The 18,392-nt window shown below is 38.3% G+C and overlaps 1 protein-coding gene across 3 annotated transcripts in view; it reads left to right on the top strand.

Annotated features, from left to right (window-relative positions):
- LOC140464436 (carbohydrate sulfotransferase 12-like) overlaps positions 1-16,836 on the top strand; it is a 39,669-nt gene extending 22,833 nt beyond the window's left edge. For all 3 annotated transcript variants that reach the window (XM_072559487.1, XM_072559485.1, XM_072559488.1), the window contains one exon: positions 6,391-16,836. In XM_072559487.1, the coding sequence (XP_072415588.1) occupies positions 6,457-7,761 (1,305 nt within the window). In that variant the 5' untranslated portion in view covers positions 6,391-6,456 and the 3' untranslated portion in view covers positions 7,762-16,836. The remainder of the gene's footprint in view (positions 1-6,390) is intronic.
- The last annotated feature ends 1,556 nt before the right edge of the window (positions 16,837-18,392 follow it).

Here is an 18,392-nt window from a genome sequence, read left to right on the forward strand (position 1 = left end):
AGGTTCAATTCCAGCCTAGGGTGATTGTTTGTGTGGAGTTTGCACATTCTCCCTGTGTCTGCATGGGTTTCTTCCCACAATCCAAAGATATGCACGTCAGGTGAATTGGCCATGCTAAATTGCCCATAGTGTTAGTTGCATTAGTCAGAGGGAAATGGGTCTGGGTGGATTACTCTTTGGAGGATTGGTGTGGACCTGTTGGGCGGAAGGGCCTGTTTCTACACTGTAGGGAATCTAATCTAATGGTAGTTGTCATTTCCCTAGAATGGGGGATTTCAAGATTAGGAGGCGCATTTTTAAGATGGAAGGAGAGATTTTAAAAAGATGAGGGGCAGTTATTTTTAACACAGAGGGTGGTTCAAGTGTGAAATATGGATGTCGGTACTGTTGCAATGTTTAAAAGACGTTTGAATAAGTACATGAATGGGAAAGATTTGGAGGGATGTAGACCAGGGGCAGGCAGGTGGGACTAGTTTTGTTTAGTTTGAGATTATGTTTGGCATGGACTGGTTGGACCAAGGAGTCTGTTTGTATGCTGTATGACTCTATGACTGTGAACAACAGTTCAGCATTCCCTTGATGCTGCACAAGAATGTAAGTCTACACCTCTGTGCCTGAGTCCTGAGGTTGGACGTGAATCTGTACTGTAACCTTACTCAGGCAAAAGTGCTATAAATTGAGTCACCACTGACTCACCAAATGGAAAGAGTCTGCAGAATACTGTAGGACATAGAGATCTGCATGTTCAAATTCGTTAATTACAAAACGTTAGCATAAAGTACAGGAGGTAATTAGGAATTGGGATGTTGGTCTTTATTTCAAGGGTGATGGAGTGTTGAAGTAAACCAGTCTGCTACAACTGTACAGGGTATTGGTGAAACCACATGTGGAATATTGTATACAATTTTGATCTCCTGTTTAAAGGAAGGAGATATTTGCACTGGAACCCGTTATAGAGAAGGTTCACAGGGTTAAATCCTCAGGATGAAGGATGGCCTTTCAGTAATAGTTGAGCAAATTGAGTTTATACTAAATCGGAGTTTTTAGAATGAGGAGTGACTTTAGCATAAAGGAATCTGAGGGAGCTTGGCAAGGTCGATGCTGAGGGAATATTTCTCCTGGCAGGGTTGTCTATAACAAGGGGCACAGTTTCAGAATAAGGGTTGGAGATGAGGAGGAATTTTTCCTCTCAAGGGAATGTTTAATCAGTTGCATTGTTTACCCAACAGGGTATTGAATATGAAGGGCTTTTGCCCGAAATGCCAATTTTCCTGCTCCTCGAATGCTGCCTGACCTGCTGTGCTTTTCTAGCACCACTGTAATCTAGCCTCTGATTTCCAGCATCTGCAGACCTCACTTTTGCCGAGGGTATTGAATATGATTGAGTTAGAGCAATTTTTCATCTACAAAGAAGTTTTTTTATTTTTCATTCATGAGATGAGGGCATTGTTGGCTGGGTCAGCATTTATCCCCCATCCCTAAACGCTGCTAAGAGTCAGGCACATTGCTATAGGTCTTGAGTCACGTGGACCAGCCCACGTAAGGAAGGCAGATTTCCTTCTCTAAAGAACGTAAGTGAACCAGGTGGGTTTTTATGACATTCGACAATGGTTGCCTTTATTTGGCTGTAGGCTAGCTTTTTAATACAGATGCTTATTGACTTCAAGTCAATCTGCCTTGATGGGATTTGAACCCATGTCTTCAATACATTAACCTGGGATTCTGGAATACTAGTCCATACCACATTGCCATCACCTCATAGAGCAGACATAGAAGTGGAATTGAGGCCATAATCCGATTAAATTTTATTGAATGCGAGAAAGCTCAAGGGGTCATACGGTATACTCTTAATTCATAATTTCAACCCTAAAGTGACCTTCCTCTTCTAAAATCCTTTTCCAGGTATCTATGGAGTATGACAAAAATGAGTGTAGGTGATTATGCTGGATAACAGTTGATGAAACAATATATTGGAGAGCCTCAAAGTGATGAAGCCTGCAGTTGGCTCAATTTTTCTGGGATCTCTCTTTCACAAATGATGAAAGAGCACATTGAATAACTTATAGAAAAGTAATCCGAAAATGTAACACTCAATCAAAAGTACAAAAGATCTGTTTTTTTTAAGTTGTAACTAAGCACACTACTTACTTAAGTAAGTCTAATTTAGAGTCAAATAGCATGAAAATAGACCGTTTGGTCCAACTCATCTACACCAGCCAGACATTCCAAATTGACCTAACCCCATTTGACAGAATTTGGCTCATACCCGTCTAAACCCTTCCTATTCATATACCCATCCAGATGACTTTCAAATGTTGTCATTATACGCTTCTCTACAACTTCTTCTGGCAGCTCATTTTGTACATGCACCACACTCTGCATGAAAACATTATCCCTCAGGTTCTTTTTTAAATCTTTCCTCTCTCACCTCAAACCTTTGTCCTCTAGTTTTGGATTCCTCCACCCTAGGAAAAAGACCCTATCCATGCCTGTCATGATTTTGTAAACCTCTATAATGTCACCCTCCAATCTCTTAACACTCCAGGAAAAAAAGCCTAGCCTATTCAGTCTTTCCCATTAACTCAAACCCTCTAATCCTGGCAACATCCTTGTAAATCTGTTCTGCATCCTCTCGAGTTTAACAACATCCTTCCTATAGAAGAACCGACTGGAACTGAATGCAGTATTCGAATAGTGGCCTCACCAATGTCCTATAAAATTGTGACATGACATCCCAACTCCTGTAGTCAATATTCTGGTGAATAAAGGCAAACATGCCAAGCACCTTCTTCACCACTCTGTCTACCTGTGAATCCACTTTCAAGGAGCTAAGCACTTGCACCCCTCGGTCTCTTTGTTTAGCAACACTGTCCAGGGCCCTTCCAGTAACTGTATAAATCCTACCTTGATTTGCCTTACCAAAATGCATTGCCTCATATTTATCTAAATTAAACTCTATCTGTCACTCCTCGGTCTAATGACCCATCTGATCAAGATCCCATATGGGAACTTGACATAATGTTCTTCATTGTCCACTACACCAACTACTTTGGTATAATTTGCAAACTTACTAACCATACCTCCTATGTTCATATCGAAATCATTTTATATAAATGATGAAAAGCAATGGACCTAGCATTGATCCTTGTGGCACACCACTGTCCACACGCCTCCAGTCTGAAAAATAACCCTCCACTATGGCCCTCTATCTCCCACCTTCGAGCCAATTTTGTATCTGATTGGTTAGCTCCTTTGGATCGCATGTGATCCCACCTTACTAACCGGTCTACAATGTGGAACCTTGTTGAAGGCTTCACTGAAATCCATATCAAAAATGTGTACTGCCCTGCTTTCCTCAGTCATCTTTGTCACTTCTTCAAAAGTGCAATCAAATTTGTGTGACACATGCACGAAGCCATCCTGACTATCCCTAATTAGTTCTTGCCTTTCCAAATGCATGTAAATCTTATCCCTTCCAACAACTTACCCATCACTAATGTAAAGCTCCCCGGTCTATAGTTTCCTGGCTTTTCCTTGCATCTTTTCTAAAATAATGGCACCACATTAGCCAACCTCCAGTCTTCCTACACCTCACCTTTGGCTATTAATCTCTTCTCTAACTTCCTACAAAGTTCAAGGAAACACCTGATCATGTCTTGGGAATTTATCTAGCTTTGTGTTTTAAGACCTTCAATACCACCTCTTCTCTAAAATGAACTGTTTTTCCAGATATCACTATTTATTTCCCCAAGTTTTGTTAAATTACTGTGCCATATTGAGGAAAAATACAAAGATCACTGCATTTAAAAGTAGTGACTTCCTTAGCTGGACACAAGCCAGGTTTTCTACTACTTTTCTCCTTTATTGTTGGAAAAATTGCAAAGTTTAAATTATTCAAATTTTCAACCAGATGGACATTGTCTCAAGGATTTGTTCCTATTAATTCAACATTAATATTTAAAAATTCACCCCAAGAAAAGTACGAAATTTGATTTGTAGAAATCACCAATAGATTAACTGGTATTCTTCAGACTTAGTGTACTTACTTCAGGGAACTGTCAAGCATCTTTTGATTGCTGCCTACTTGTTGGTTTCTCTTCATTTCTGACTAGCCTATTTGTATCTTGCTCATAGTTCAGCTGACTGACAACCTCCACTAGTTGGAGTCAAATTTGATACAAAGATTAGATTAGATTAGATTAGATTACTTACAGTGTGGAAACAGGCCCTTCGGCCCAACAAGTCCACACCGACCCTCCGAAGCGCAACCCACCCATATCCCTACATTTACCCCTTACCTAACACTATGGGCAATTTAGCATGGCCAATTTACCTGACCTGCACATCTTTGGACTGTGGGAGGAAACCGGAACACCAGGAAGAAACCCACGCAGACACGGGGAGAATGTGCAAACTCCACACAGACAAAGGAAGATGGTCGTGGTTGTTGAAGGTCAGTCATCTCATTTCCAGGATATATCTGCAGGAATTCCTCAGGAGAGTATTCTAGGCTTAACTATCTACAGTTGTTTCACCAATAAACTTCTATCCAGCATAAGGTCAGAAGTAGGTTTGTTCACTGATGATCGCAAAATGCCAAGCACCATTCATGACTGTTCAGATACTAAAGCAGTCCATACCCACATGCAGCAAGACCTGGACAATATCCAGGCTTGTGCTGAAAAGTGGCAGATAACACTTGCGTCATGCAAATGCCAGGCAATAACCATCTCCAACAAGAGATTACTCCTTAACAGTCAACGAATAGACTCCACTTCCAATATCCTAGGAGATTGCCATTGGTCAGAAACTGAACTGGACTAATCACATAATTATAGTGGCTACAAAAGCAGGGCAGAGGCTAGGGCTATTACAGTAAGTAACTCACCCCCCAACTCCCTAAAACCTGTCCATCATCTACAAGGAGAAAGTGAGGACAGCAGATGCTGGAGATCAGAGCTGAAAATGTGTTGCTGGAAAAGCGCAGCAGGTCAGGCAGCATCCAAGGAGCAGGAGAATCGACGTTTCGGGCATGAGCCCTTCTTCAGGAATCTACAGTATGATAAAATACTCCCCACTTGTCTGAATGAGTACAGTTCTATCAACGCACAAGAAGTTTGAAGGATGAAGGGCTGACGCCCGAAACATTGATTTTCCTGCTCCTTGGATGCTGCCTGACTGCTGTGCTTTTCCAGTGCCACACTTTTCAACTCAAGAAGCTTGACGCTATCCAGGATATCGAAGTCTGCTTGATAGGTACCACATCCATTGATTCCAACACTGACACTTTGTAGTAGCGGTGTGTACCAATCTCGAAGATGCACTGCTGAAGTAATCAAAAACAGCACCTTCCAAACCCATGACCATTTCTATCTTGAAGAACAAATGCATATGCAACATATACCCTGTACATAGGAATACCACCACATGCAGGTTCATCTCCAAGCCACACATCTTCCTGACTTGGAAATATACTGCCATTCATTCAATGTTGCTGGACTAAAATCTGGAACTCACTTCCTAAAGTATTATATCTATCTATACCATATGGATTTCAGCATTCAATAGTCATTTCACCACCACCTCGAGCAACTAGAGGTGGTTAATAAATGCTGGCCTAGCCAGTTATACTTGCATTCCATGAAACAATTTTAAAAAAAATCACCATGTTGGCAGGCAAGAGGACCTTTGCCAGTGATAATTAGTCCCTGGTCCACAAAACAGTCAGTGAGTTCACAAAAGGTATCAAATTCCTTGCTTTTGAAGCACGTAGCCATCCTTTTAAATCCTTGGTTTTAAACAGTTCTTTCTCATTTTGGTCCAGTTTTAAGAAGCATAGACCTCTCAAATACATTAGTGAAGCTGTTGGAAGTTTCCGAGCAACTCAGCCACTTTGTAGTCACTTTTACTGGTATCAGATTTGCATTTATCTTCTCGATATTTTAGAATTTGAATGCCTAAACAACCACAGTGGGATTTGAACTTTAATTTTGGATTGTTAGTTCATGCCTTTGGATTAATCTGGCTATTGTACTGCATTGCTTTCTGCTTTGCGTTTTCAGTATTGTTAATGTATAATAAAATATTATAATTTAATAATTCACTTCTATTAACACTGGATTGAGTATAAATTGGGATTACTGATAAGTACATTATCTACCTTTTATAGACCAACAAAATATTATTGAGGTTGACAAACACCAGATTTTAAATACATCTTACTATAATTTGTGTCAGGTGGAATCAAAATGCCAAATTCTTTTGTGATCGTATTCCACTATTTTAATCCAGAAAAAACAGTCTGGTTAAACACCCCTGTTATATGGAGCCAATTCTTATATGGAGCCAATTATAAATAACTTATTTTGAAATCTTTTTGTTTTGTTACAGAGTCCACTTGCTTCAAGATGATTCTTTGTAGATGAGCACAGTGGACACTCAAGAGACAGGGCAGGTATGCACTTACTCAAAATGAGTAATTCTCGGATCTTCCAGATTTGTGGCATCATGGCTTCTGTGTTCATGATTCTATTGATAATTTTTTATTGGGATGATGTTGGGACAGCCCATTTTCACTTGCATACGACTATTTCGAAAATTCAGGTCACACATCTCCCTCTAATGACAAACTTAAACCATAACCAGCTGAATTCCAAAAAGGCAGTAGAAGAAAGAAAACCCAGTTCTGAACCTGACATTATTCAGGATGATCTTGACTTTATGTTGGTTGAAAGCACAAAAGGATACCTACAGGAAGGAGATTCTCCTGAGATGGAAGAAACTTTCAATGCAGTATCTGAACCTAACCCTGAGAAACTCCCAGGCTTTGACTTGGGAATCAATTCTGCCCAAACAAAGACTGAGTTAGAAAGGATACAAAATGAGAGGAAACAAAATATTAAAGATGTGTGTGCAGACTCCAGTATCATGTTCTCAGGGAAAAATAGGAATTTTGAAGATATTCCAAATAAAGAATTGGACCATCTTATTGTGGATGACCAGCATGGCATTATTTACTGTTATGTTCCCAAAGTGGCCTGCACTAATTGGAAGCGGATTATGATTTTATTAAGTGGCAGTATTTTGAAGCAAGGCACTGCATACCGTGATCCACTTGAGATCCCCAGGGATTTAGTGCATAACTCAACCAGCCATTTCACCTTCAACAAGTTCTGGAAGCGGTATGGCAAATTCTCAAAACACCTCATGAAGATCAAGCTGAAAAAGTACACCAAGTTTCTCTTTGTTCGTGATCCTTTTGTCAGATTAATCTCAGCATTCCGCAGCAAGTTTGAAATTAAGAATGAGGATTTTTATAATCGTTTTGCAATCCCAATGCTCCAACTGTATGCAAATTGTTCTGACCCGCCATCAACTGTCAATGAGGCTTTCTCTGCAGGAATCAAGCCCAGCTTTGTCAACTTTATTCAGTATTTGTTGGACCCTCACACAGAGAAGAATATGCCTTTTAATGAACACTGGCGGCAGGTATACAGGCTTTGTCACCCATGCCAAATAAATTATGACTTTATTGGAAAACTTGAAAGTTTGGATGAGGATGCTAATTACCTACTGAAGTTGCTCAATGTAGAAAAGCTTGTTCAGTTTCCGCAAAGTTTACGGAACCGGACAGTAAAGAGCTGGGAACATGACTGGTTTTCAAAAATTCCAGTAGCTTGGAGAAAACAGCTTTACGAATTATATATGCCTGATTTTGTTATCTTCGGCTATCCTAAGCCAACAAACTTGTTACTTGACTGATGTTAAAAATGCACTAAAAGTCTGTTTTAAAGAAACTTGTGCAGTGAATTCCTCGTATGCAGCTCCTGGATAGGCTTTGCCTTGCCAGAAATATAATGGAAGTTTTGTGTGGATGTCTCAATTTTGCATTGCATTGCTTCCATTTATGATACGTGAAATTCCTCTTCACTCTCAATATGCAGCCAAACCACAAAAGTAATTTTTTTCATTTTGGCCAGTAAAGGACTTTAAGCAGGTTGCCTTGCCAATGGATGGATTTGATAACCTGCTGAAAATCAAGATTGGTAACTGCTAAGCTGATAAACAGTGGAATATAATCACTGGCATTTATCAATGAGATGTTCTTTACTATGCTGTAATTATGATATTTGGAATGATTGAATGTTGATAACTCTTTAAGCAACCAGTGAAAAATCAAGAGCAATTTTACTTCTGTTCTCTGAAGTTGAAACTGTATAGCATAGGTTATTGGAATCAGTACCAGACCTGTTGGTGTGGTAAGTGCTTGCCTTTATGAATGTCTGCTAATTCTGTGATATTGAGTTTTAAGGATAATTCATTCTTCCTCTAAAATTTCTTGATGTGAATAGTCCAGGATTATAATACCTATTAACGTGATGTACCTTGCTTTTCTTTACAACCTCTGCAATCATGAAGGCATCCCACACAAGAAGTCTTGGACAATCACCTGGATTTTTTTCTTGTTAAAGCAAAAGTAGCCTAGACTGCAAGCATCTTCTGACCTTCATAATTCAGTTTGTTATAATAACTTGAAAGGAATCGTTCACAGAAAAAATTAAGGCAGTGAAAAATTCTTACTTGAATTAAAACATCCCTTTGAGCAGACTGTTAGAGTGCAATATTGGGTTAGTTTTAAACAAAACTGTAGTATTATTACAGGCTCATTTTAACTTTGCATTTTTAAAAGTTAACTCATGGAAGGGGAAGTCATTGGCTAGGCCAGCATTTATTGCCCATCCTAATGTTATTGAGCATATAGGCTACAAGCAATGCTGTCTGTAACCATTATGATTGGAATAATGTCAAAACAAAGTTGTGTGCCTTGAATTCCCTTAATGCAGTAAATAAGTTTTGCACATAATTTCAGGAAGTGTCAAATTTCAGTTAGTAAGTTGAGCTACTGACCCTAGTTAATAAAGTCACATGGAAAATTTGACTATTGGTAAGTATTATACAAATATATATTTTATACATTTATGGGATAAAGCAATAGATTTTGTTGAGTTAAGAAAGTATCTTGTTTGTTAATTTTAGGGACTTTTGCACATTTTGATGTTTGTATAGCCTAAGAGTGAATAGTTATAGATAAAAGGAAAACTAAGGGATTATTTTCTGTACTAAATAATTAACTTGCCATTTTTCAAAACAAAGTCCTCTTATTTTAGAAAATATCTTAAATGAGAATAATTTTTGCCTCATGAAAATCTGATATTTTGAATCTTTGTTTCTCTGTAAGTAATTGCCTAATGGCTGCTTTAATTTAAATGAGGGATTGACCAACTTTTTGGAGCTGACTGGAGAAAATTGGAAATGTTCATCTGTGAGAAAATTGTTGCTGGCCTTGAAGCAGCAGCTGCCATTAAATCAGTGGAACTCTTCCAGAATGCATGCATTAAAATTCAGACTTTCTGCAAACACTCCTTATTTGGGTTCATTGCAAAAAGACAGCTTCTGTAAGCAAAACACCATCTCCCGTGGTCTGAAACTTTATGTATGCAACATGTTACAGTGTTTTATGCTTTAACTTTTTAAAAATCAAATTAAAACAAAACCTATGGCTATGTACAGAACACCTCACAGTCTATGAAGTGTAGTACTGTTCTTTTGTAGGCAAAACACACTCTACAACATCTAAGAAACAGCACTACAGTAATGAATGAATGATTGAATTAGACCGCCTGCTTGAGTCAATTAATGTCCAACCTAAAGGGTGTTCCTCTGGCAAAGTGGCGATTCCTCAGTTTAGATTATCTGTTGAAATCCTACACTAGAGTATGAGCCTATCAGAAAAGTCCCAGCTGTTCACGATAAATATAAATGATTTGGACGTGGGAACAAAATGTAATTTTTCCATATTTTCAGACAATGTAATTCTAAGCAGGGTTGTGAGTACTGAAAGCAATTTAAATGGCTTCTGGAGAATTTTGACAGACTTGGTGAATAATCAAGAACGTGGTAGATGGAATGTACAGTACAAAAATGTGATATTATCCAATTTGATGGGAGGAACAGATGTGCAGAGAATTTCTTAAATGGTGAGAGATTGAAGAGTGTGCAAAGGGACCTGGGGATCCTTGCTAATAAGTCCCTGAAGGTTAACATGAAGGTGCAGCAAATAATTTGGAAGGATAATGGAATGATAAACACACACAGAAAATTTTAAAGGAATGAAAAAAATCTGACAACACCTGTAGTGAGAGTAACAAATGTTTAAAGTTGAATATGACTCTTCTTCAGAATTGCTTTTACTTTCCCATGCAGTTTAAGCTGAAACCAGTGACAGTCACTAAGGGAGATGTGCCTGTGGAAGCAAGTTTTGGCAAACACTTTATCAAATACCAAGATTAGCATAAATCCTATTGGAAAGAAGAATTAGAACTTCAAGATGGATTTACATGGAAGAAAAGTGGTGGTGAATTAATACTGTAAAATACGGAAGATACAGAAAATATTAGAGAAATTCAGCAGGTCTGGTAGAATCTGTGGAGAGACTTAGCATTTCTAGTCTGATATAACTTCTTCAGAAGTGAACTATTAATCTTTATTGCAAGAGGATTTGAATGGAGGAGTAGTGAAGTCTTGCTTCAGTTGTAAGCTTAACTAGACCATTAATGGAGTTCTGTGTGCAGTTTGGTTTCATTACCTCAGAAGGACTTTGCCACTTGGTGGTGCAACAAAAGTTCACGAGACATGTTCCAAGGATGGCAGAACTCATCTATGAAGAGTGATTGGGCAAAGTGATCTGTATCCTCTAAAGTTTCAAAGAGTAACAGGTAATGTCATTGAAACCAACAAAATGCTTAATGGAATGGACAGGGCATCATAGAATCCCTACAGTGCAGAAAGAGGCATTTCAGCTCATTGAGTCTTCACCAACCCTCTAAAAAGCATCCTGCCCAGACTCTCAGACCCCCACCTTCAATCCACATAATGTCTGGATTTACGATGGCTAATCCACCTAGCCTGCACGTTTCGAGACTGTGGAAGGAAGCCAGGGCATCCAGAGGAAACCCATGCAGCTATGGGGGTGAATGTGCAAACTCCACATGGACCTGAGGGTGGAATCGAACCCAGGTCCCTGGCGCTGTAAGGCAGCAGAGCTAACCAGTTGGGGTATGATGTTTCCCTGATTGGTTAGTCTAAAATAAGGGGGTGCAACATAAAAATAAGATGAAAAATCTTTCACAGCAAGTTGTGAACCTTTGGAATTGACTACCCCAGAGTGTGTGAAGCTCAGGTTTTGGGTGTATTTGGGAAGTAAAGATTGATCATTTCTTGATTACCAATGACATAACGGTTATGAGATTGGGGTCAGTATAGGACATTCGGGTGTTTGACCGGCCATGATTGTATTAAATGATGGAGCAGACTCAACAAGCTGCATAACCTATTACTATTCCTATATCATTTTGACTGAGCTAAGAAGATTAACGCTAAGCCAGGCAGATAGCATTGGAGACATGAATGGGAATTTTGCCATCTCCATATCCTAATAGGCCATGTGATGAAAATTAATAGATTATTTTATCAGAAGTGAGAGAAGTACACTTATGATTCAAAAACACAGCCAGAAAAATTGCATATAAACTAAGCCATTATAGTCAGTTCTCAAGAGTTCAAATCTATTTTACACAGGGTGTGTCTCACCATCTGATAATTTGCAAGGGGATGGCATTGGCTGTTTTCTTGACTTTGAAGTGATATTTATATAGCTATTAGTCGATGGTCCTAACTTCAGAATTTGAATGTTATTCTAAAAAAGCTTGAATGGAGAAAATTTAGTTCTTGAACTTGAATGCTGAGGCAGGAATGATTAGTACTGAAGAACCTTTATACAGCCAGAAGCCTTTTACATCAGATTAGATTAGATTACTTACGAGTGTGGAAACAGGCCCTTTAGCCCAACAAGTCCACTCTGACCTGTCGAAGCATAACCCATTCCCCCACATTTACCCCTTCACCTAACACTACGGGCAATTTAACATGTCTAATTCACCTAACCTGCACATTTTTGGATTGTGGGAAGAAACCGGAGCACCCGGACAAAATGTGCAAACTCCACACAGAGTCGCCTGAGGCGGGAATTGAACCCGTGTCTCTGCCGCAGTGAGGCAGCAGTGCTAACCACTGTGCTACCCACTAAAAAATAATGTCCTTTCCGTTTACCTCAGATAATGGTTCTGTTTATAAATTCATTGACAAACGTCAGCAAAAGAAGGAACCTATCCATCAGTGTTTTTTTTAAAGGACTAATCATTATGTTGAACTTTCAGAAAAAGCCTTCAATTTTTTTTTGTCTGTGTTTAATATTTCAGAGATACAAGCATGTGTTTGATGTAAATGACTCATGGATTGGGTAATATTACATTCGAAATCTGAGTCAAATAGCCCCCTATGGAAATACAAGTGCCTCCATTTTTCCTTTCTTACCTCACTAGATTAGGGAACCATTTTCAAAATACAGTTTGAGTTATCTGAAGGCCATTGTTAATCATCAATGTATTGACCTTAAATGTCAAATTCATATGCTATAGTTTGCAGCAAGTTTGAACCATGCTTTTGTCACAGTATGTAGTGTACTGAATAATTCTGATTTCAGCCATGTGGGGATATCTGAAAGTTAATGCTTGAAATTGAACAAACAGTAAAAACATGAGAAAGTCTAGAAATTGTTTTTTCTTTGAAAATAAAATTGAATACTACGGACAGAGTAACGCTTAACGTCTCCTTCTCTTTTATAACTATTATTTTGAAACTGTTACCAATAGTTTTGTCCAAATATTCTTTCAGTTAAAAGCAGTTTCTTTGTATTGGCCTATGGCATCTGTTAGTTAGCAATGGTGAAAAGGATAATTTAAAGAGAAATTGATCATGGAACAGTTCAGCACAAGAACAGGCTGTTCAGCCCATCATATCAGTGCCAATCATGATGCCATTCTAAACTAATCCTATGTGCCTGCACGTGGCCCTCTATTCTCTACCTGCGCATGTGCCTATCAAACATTGCTAATGTATCTGGTACCACCCTGAATGTATGTTCCAGGCACTTACCACCTACAAATTAAAAAAAACTTCCCTCTCCTATCTCCTCTAAGCATCTCCCTCTCACCTATCCCGTCCTACCATTTGACTTTTCCATTCTAGGCAAAATACTTTGACTATTACCCTATCCATGCCTCTCATAATTTTTTTATGCTCCTATTAGGTCACCCTTCAGCCTCCACGCTCTAGCAAAAACAACCCAAGTTAATCAAACCTCACTTTACAGCTAATACACTCAGATCCAGGCAACATTCCTGGTTAATCACTTATGCACCCCTTGTAAGCCTCTGTATCCTTCCTATAGTGTGGCAACCAGAATTGCACACAATATTTAAAATGTGCCTTGCTAATTTTTATACTTAATTCCCCGACTGATTAAGGCAAGAATAATGTATGCCTTCTTTACCATCTTATCCATTTGTTTTACAACCTTTAGGGAGCTGTGGACATGCACTCTTAAGATCTCTCTGTATAGAAATGGCCCTCGGTGTCCTGCCATTTACTGTACTCTTTTTCCTCAAGATGCATTTTGGTCCAAGCAAGACATTAGTTATTTGAGTTCCAGACATACAATTAAATATGTTGCAAGTGTAAAAGTTCTGTGCTAGTAATCACTGATTAACAATCACAATATCTTGGCATCTCACCAGTTACTTATATTACCAAATGCTGAACTCTAATTAAGGGATAGCTGGGCAACTTACTCCCTACCTTTTCCTTAGACGTGTGTGAGTGCAACAAGCAAACATTATTTTTAATGCTCTTTTCTTTCTTTCTGTGCCTCCTCTGTTCCCAGTGACTTAATTTTGTCTTTCAGACTTTTGAAACAAAAAGCTTGAGTGAGTTAGTAACTAATGATTCATAATATTGGCAAACATCAGAAAATAGTAGTGATGAACAATCAACTAAAAGCAAGGATACCGGAAGAAGAGTCATGTTAAAACACAACGTTAAATGTTCCTCTCTCTGCAGCTACTGCCAGACTTGCTGGGTATTCTCCAGCATTTTCTGTTGAGGGAAGCATACAATTTTTATCTCCCAGGACTGCTGTGCTTCCTGAGATGTACTGATCTATATGATTTTGGCATGGAATTTCAAAGTTTGTAAATGACATGAAATGTACAAATATAATCAACAATGAGCAGGAAAAGACTTGCGGAGGCCATAGGCTAGTCAGGCATGTGGGAAAATAAACTTAGTATGGAGAAGTGTGCAGTAATTCACTTTGATAGAGAAATCATGGAAAAATTAAAATCAAATGATGCCATTTTTAAAAGAAACGCAGAACCAGAGCTCTAGGCGAGTATGCACACAAAACCTTGCAGGTGGCAGGACAAGATGAGAAATTTGTCATTTCATGGATTGTGTAGAGTAACAACTAAAATGTCTTCAGCTGTTTAAGCTAGTTAATCATTTCACATGCTAACCGTGCCCCTATATCTTATAAAGACCGCATTGCTGTGATCCTTCCTTCACCTTTGCAGATCAGGATTTGCAACTTCATGTATTCCATGACTCTATTCTGGGTGATCACAGTCACACACTGGCAATTTGTTAAAATTCTCCACTTGTGCATCAAACATTTGCTAATTAAGACTTAAAATGTCATGTGGGATCCTTGACTCTATGACTAGAGACAGAGATTACAAACGGAAAGTTATACTGAACCTTTTATCAAAGGTCCTAATTGGGCCTCGGTTACTGATGCGATCTGGTAGAATCTGTACAGTGTGGAAATAAGCCATTCAGCCCATCGGGTCCACATAACCAGTGCCATTTGCCTTTGGGAATGGTGCCAGGGAAGGAGGATTTACGGGGAAGCAGAGCTTCAAAACACCTAGCTAAATGGACATTTGATGTGGTACTCTAAATTATGAAGGCCTTTAATATAATAAAGAGAAACTGTTTTCAGTGGCAAACTCAATAATGAAAGGATGTGGATTTAATATAATTGACAAATGACGTGGAGTAAAATTGAGGATCTTTTTGTAGAACAGTGAGTTTTTAGGATTTGAATGCTCTGCCTGAAATGTGATTGAAGCAGATTCTGTTGTACTATTTGGAAAGGAATTATTTAAATACTTAGAGGGAAAACATGTTTGGTGTTCAAGTGAAAGGGTGGGGGCTAGGGATAATTGACTACCTTTCAAAGAGCCAACATTGGCACGATGAACGAAAAGACGCTTTTTCAGTCTGTATCACTCTGAAAACTATATTCATAAACTCGCATATATGATCTTTCCTCTTTGAGCTTTCTACATATTTTAAAATTATTTCTACAGCCTTAGTAACAGTTCTTTTTTGTTGGGGATTATTTGAGGTTGCTTATTTTTGTAGGTTACAAGGAAGTATTTAACAATTTAACCCCCTATTTTTCAAGAGAAATTTTAAGTCACTCAGATGGTTAGTGATAAATGCAAGTCACGAAACGTACATTGTCATTTTTAAAATCTGTGTCATAGTACATTAATACATTATTACAATGAAAAAGTGTAGGAGACCTGGCAGACTGCTTTAGAAAATATGTAGACATTTTGACATTATGGATTGTTTAAAATGAACCATCAATAACAAAAAAGGTCTACTTCCACCCATGATCAAACTTACTTCTCACTAAGGATGTCCCTATATTGGAATATATAAATTTGGTGCTCACTCTCTGGTAAATGGAAGCACTATTTTTTAAAAGCAAAACTTGTTAAATTGAAGGTTTTCGGGAGGACAGCTAGATAGTTGTTTCATGGCATTATGCTTAATGGTTATATAATACTTTTAATTCTTGTGCTAGATCAATAATTCAGTAGAAAACTGAACTCACTGTTATGTTGGACATTAATGTAGTCATCACATACTTGTGAGAAGTTATAATTCATTTCACTTGATAAAAGAGAGTCAGTTCTGCTATAACACGGTAGTTCCGTTCTTGTGCAATCCCGTGTTATAAGAAAATCGTGTAATAGCAGCACCATTTAAACTAATGTGGCCAGAATTGTGTTATAACCAGTACATGCTTTAGAAACAGTGTCCCCAATTTGTCAATCGTGTCATTGTTAATTCATGTCAACGAAACGTGATATAGCAGCACGACTTATATTAGAATAAATATTTTGTAATTGGTTCAGACACCAGATGTTTTTTAAAAGAAAATATTTTTATTAATAAATCAAATGTCTGAGAATTTGTATATGTTGGGCCGAGAATTATGATTCTCCACAGCTAGGTCAGTTTGCTGCCTTGCATGCACCGTAGTGCTACTTTTCATCTGTTTCCTGTTTAAGAGCATAAAACATGGAGAGTTTTGAACATTTCTGCAGACTGAGTTCTACATAAATGCATTTGAAGCTTCAAATGTCAAGAAATTGTGTATTTCTTTGGGACTTCCTTTAATGTTTCTCCTTGAAATGCATGTCGTACACTATTTATGAATTTCTAGTTTCCAAAGATATGTGGTCACACTGAGGTCAGTGACCATAATAAGTTGAACAATGGATAAAATTGTGTATTTGGAACAAAAGCAAATAGATTTTGTTGAGTCTCTTTTTTTAAAACTGGAATTTATAAATTTTGAGATGGAATTAAATAGATAACGGATTGACCATTATATACATCCTTTGGATTTTACTCAAAAGATACCAAAACTGCTGATAATAGTCTTTTATTTTGAGGGCTTGCATTTCTATAAAGAAAAAGTTACAAAGTGAAGAATATGCCTTTCTTAAATATGTATAGAAAAAGATTTTGAAAAATATTGCTTTTTTGTTTTTGTTGTAGTAAATTGTGCAATAAAACTGCTCAGGCATACTTAAATAAAATTGGTTTCTGTGTGATGAATGAGGTGCAATATGTGAATGTGATTAAAAATACAAAACTAAATCTAACTGAACATTTGAATTTCTGTTCTATTGAGAATTGTACCATGTAAAAACTGATAAACTGACATGGGCATTAGCTTTTTTTCATTCACTAAGCTGCAGTTCTGGTTGTCTATCCCTATTAAGGACATTAATTTTCAGCCGATTTTCTTAACTGTCCTTAACCCAGCAAAATCTTAGGATATTGCAAAACATATAGCAAATTATTTAAAATATGCAGCTTTTTTCATTTGACATACTTTTGACTACATTGACTTATAGCCTAGATTTTCAGTGATCTTGGAACCCCTCAAAATTTCAGGTCATGATTCTGGTGTTTCCCCACTCCATTCTGAAGGTTTTCAATTTCACCCCATTTTTCATGAATTGAGCTGGTTCAGATTGTGATTTGCAAACAGACCTGACTGGCTCCATTGTGGACATGGGCATGTATTAATACTTCACCTTTATCACAGAGTCTAGCAATTTTTTCAAATGTTTTGTGGATTATGACATCTCTTTGTATATTAGAGGTGTTGTAGACCATAGACTGCATGAAGGAACATATTGGGAGTTAAGTTATGACCCCGTACCCTCACCACCAACTGTGCCAAGCCAATAAACTCTATGCTTTTATCGCTAATAAACTCTACAGATGCAACAAATCCTGGAGTAAACGATAGAACATGTAAAAATAAACTTTTAAAGGAGTAATTTATTCATTACTTTCGTGAAAGTTTTTTTTAAGTTAGGCAAAAATGTGTTGATCATTCAGATCCTTTGAACTACCCATAACAGAAACTGCAAATACCTGAAACCCCTTGTTGTGTAAATGAATGTTTCATAATTGATAGAAGGGATCAAAGTGCCAGAGCTGCCAATCAAGCAATATTTTCCCAGGAACTCAGCAGTTCCAACAGTCTAATTAATGTCTGGGTACTCAACCAAGCTTATGTGTTCTTGGCTGACAACCAGGATATCCAGTATGGCATTGATAGAGGACTGATGTACCACCGCTTGATGTGAGGGTCATATGTAGAGGTGGAAGGCACAGCCTGTGATTGGGATATTAGATTAGATTACTTACAGTGTGGAAACAGGCCCTTCGGCCCAACAAGTCCACACCGCCCCGCCGAAGCGCAACCCACCCATACATCTACCCCTTACCTAACACTACGGGCAATTTAGCATGGCCAATTCACCTGACCTGCACATCTTTGGACTGTGGGAGGAAACCGGAGCACCCGGAGGAAACCCACGCAGACACGGGGAGAATGTGCAAACTCCACACAGTCAGTCGCCTGAGGCGGGAATTGAACCCAGGTCTCTGGCGCTGTGAGGTAGCAGTGCTAACCACTGTGCCACCGTGCCGCCCGCCAAATTGCGGGGGTGAATGGATGAAGCAAGAACACTGTGGAGTATGACAATATTTATTATAATGGATGCACCTTTTCAAGTGCCCACCTCAACTTTAAAGTTACAGTCCAACAGGTTTAA

Source organism: Chiloscyllium punctatum, chromosome 40 (genome assembly GCF_047496795.1).
Source record: "Chiloscyllium punctatum isolate Juve2018m chromosome 40, sChiPun1.3, whole genome shotgun sequence".
NCBI lineage: Eukaryota > Metazoa > Chordata > Chondrichthyes > Orectolobiformes > Hemiscylliidae > Chiloscyllium > Chiloscyllium punctatum.